The sequence below is a fragment of the Gloeophyllum trabeum genome (assembly GCF_000344685.1).
Source record: "Gloeophyllum trabeum ATCC 11539 unplaced genomic scaffold GLOTRscaffold_00353, whole genome shotgun sequence".
Classification (NCBI taxonomy): domain Eukaryota; kingdom Fungi; phylum Basidiomycota; class Agaricomycetes; order Gloeophyllales; family Gloeophyllaceae; genus Gloeophyllum; species Gloeophyllum trabeum.
In genome coordinates this window covers 1-2,291 of record NW_006920761.1, presented here as the reverse complement: position 1 = coordinate 2,291, position 2,291 = coordinate 1, and the positions used below count along the sequence as shown (strand labels likewise).

Sequence of the window (2,291 nt, the reverse complement as noted above, 5' to 3'; positions counted from 1 at the left end):
CCAACCCATCTAGACCAACATTGAGTAACGAGAGAGGAAATACACTCAAACGGGATAGGTACCTTGGCGAAGCACATGCTGCGAGGCAGCGTACACAATGCTGCTCGCGAGGGGAGAGGGCATCGTGGGTCATGACAAAGATACGTGACCAAGCACCGCACGCGTCCCTCGCCGGATGTCGATACGTCCCGTCTTCGCTATCCTGGAGGGCGACAATGCACGCGAGTGGCTCGGCTCGGCTCTGCTCGCCGGAGCGGGATCCGTCCCGACTTCATCTAGCGCTAGTCCTCGTCAGCTACACCGGTAATACATAGCAGTAAAGGTTGTGCACGTACCGTAGCGATAAGAACTGAGGGCGGCATCGAGAAACGCAGTACTTGGTCAGGCGACTGCGAGAAGTTTGTCCAAAGGGCCGCGCGACGACGGCCCACGTACACTTTGCCCGAGTGGACCATAGTCATATTGTATTTGCGATAGTACAGCGGGATACAACTGAAGAACTATTGGTAAGACGAGATCAACACGAGACTGGCGAAGGGTAATGGGTGACTAACCAAGCTACCTAAGCCTATGAGCTGCAGAGCGGCAGAACGCGGCTGCGAAGCTGCATTCGACGCGACCTCCCAGTATTCAGCGGTAGCCTAACGAGGGCCACGAAGCGCGGCTCGCTGATTCAAGATCGTCCATTCGGAGGCCTGCTCGCAGAGGGAACCGCGGGCCCACGAAAGGATTGCTTATCATGTAGTAAATTACCAGGAAGAATGCAGATGAACGCAGTTTACGTACCGTAGCGGCTAAGATACAGCGAGACAGCGTCTACGACGCTGCTCGCAAGTCCTCGTGATCGAAGTCTTGATGGTGGAGAGGGAGGAGAAACGCATCCCCACGCCGGAACACGCCATGTGTGTATCAGTAGACGTGAATGCGTCGAGATCGCCACTAGACCGGGTGGCAGTACTTTTCCTCCAACACCGAGCGGGAAAGTAGGTCGATTGAGACAGACAAGCGGCGAACATGTCGGACGACACGCAGAGGACGGGATGGGGGCGATGCGCATGTCACAGGAGGAGCGGGCGAGCGTCCTCAAGAGGCTGGCCATCGCTGGAAACTGTTCTCGTCGGCGTCGAATCGGTTGCGCGCCGTTGGCGCGCATGCACTATCAGTTCACTCGGTAGAACGGAAGTTGAATTTTATATCCAGAACGAGTACAAAAACGTAGAGATATCTACTAGTAAGCCTGAGTCAGCACGAGACAAGCAAAGAGAATCGGGTTAACTCACCAAGCTACCCAACTCAATGAGCGGTGAGTTGGTCTGAGACCCGCGGAACGCGGCTGCGACGCTGTCTTCGACGCAAACTCGGGCGGTCGGCTATACCCAGAGGAAGCGAGGCCTGTCGATCCAGAGTTGACCGCTCGACCGGGACCGGCAATGATGAGCCATGCGGAGAACGAATCGATGACTTGAGGATATTCATCGGGTTCCCGATGAGGCAAAAGTCGAGGGGGAATCTGGATCTTGCAGTGTTCCTGCGTTCAAACTGCGAATTCATGGGTAACCGTGAACATCCTGGCAAAACGAGACACATGGGCAGGAGAATTGACGAACGAATAGTCCAGGACGCACCTTTTCGATACGCGCCCTCTCGTCGACCACCTAACGTCGACCGATTCGACCTCGCATGTATTGCCATCCCATCTACGCTGCCTTCCTACACCGCGGACGCGCCGCTCCAGGTGCCCTGTCGTACGTGGGAGAAGGCAAAATATGGCGAGAGGCGCGGGCGCTGGGAAGTTGTCGAGATGGAGGTGTCGCGTATAAGGCCGGAACGCGTATATATGATGGAACGCAATTGCGGATCTCTGGGATTATTCAGCTATGAATCACGGAGGGAAATGGACTTGACTCACTCACCAGCCATGCCCGTGTCAGTGCGCACCACTCTCGCCCTTCATTCTCTTTATCCAGCCGCTCTCCAAGGACTATGGCTTCCCGTCGAGTGTCTACATATCGCGTTGTTCATGGGATATCAAAATCAAACGCGCCGTACCGTCCAAGATATCCCCTCTCATCCTGTCCGCGTCCGCTCAGAGCAGCAAGCAGAGGACGGGCAGCTCCGAGGCCGCAGAGGACGAGTGCGAGTTCTGCGATCGCGATACGCGACGCGGTTCGGGCAACACAGCCACGCGCGTCAGACGTTATCGCACCGCCACACGTCGCCGATCTCGACACTCAGAGCGTGAATGCGACACTGTGTTGCAATGAGGACCGGCTCTCGGAAGCTATGGTGGG

General features: G+C 56.3%; 1 protein-coding gene across 1 annotated transcript; it reads right to left on the bottom strand.

Annotated features, from left to right (window-relative positions):
• Nucleotides 1-129: 129 nt before the first annotated feature.
• On the bottom strand, nt 130-461 carry GLOTRDRAFT_134634 (uncharacterized protein; the record flags this gene model as incomplete). The annotated part of the gene is made up of 3 exons (XM_007873583.1): nt 130-281; nt 336-349; nt 436-461. The coding sequence occupies 3 exons, from the start codon at nt 459-461 to the stop codon at nt 130-132; spliced, it is 192 nt and encodes a 63-aa protein (XP_007871774.1).
• Nucleotides 462-2,291: the final 1,830 nt, after the last annotated feature.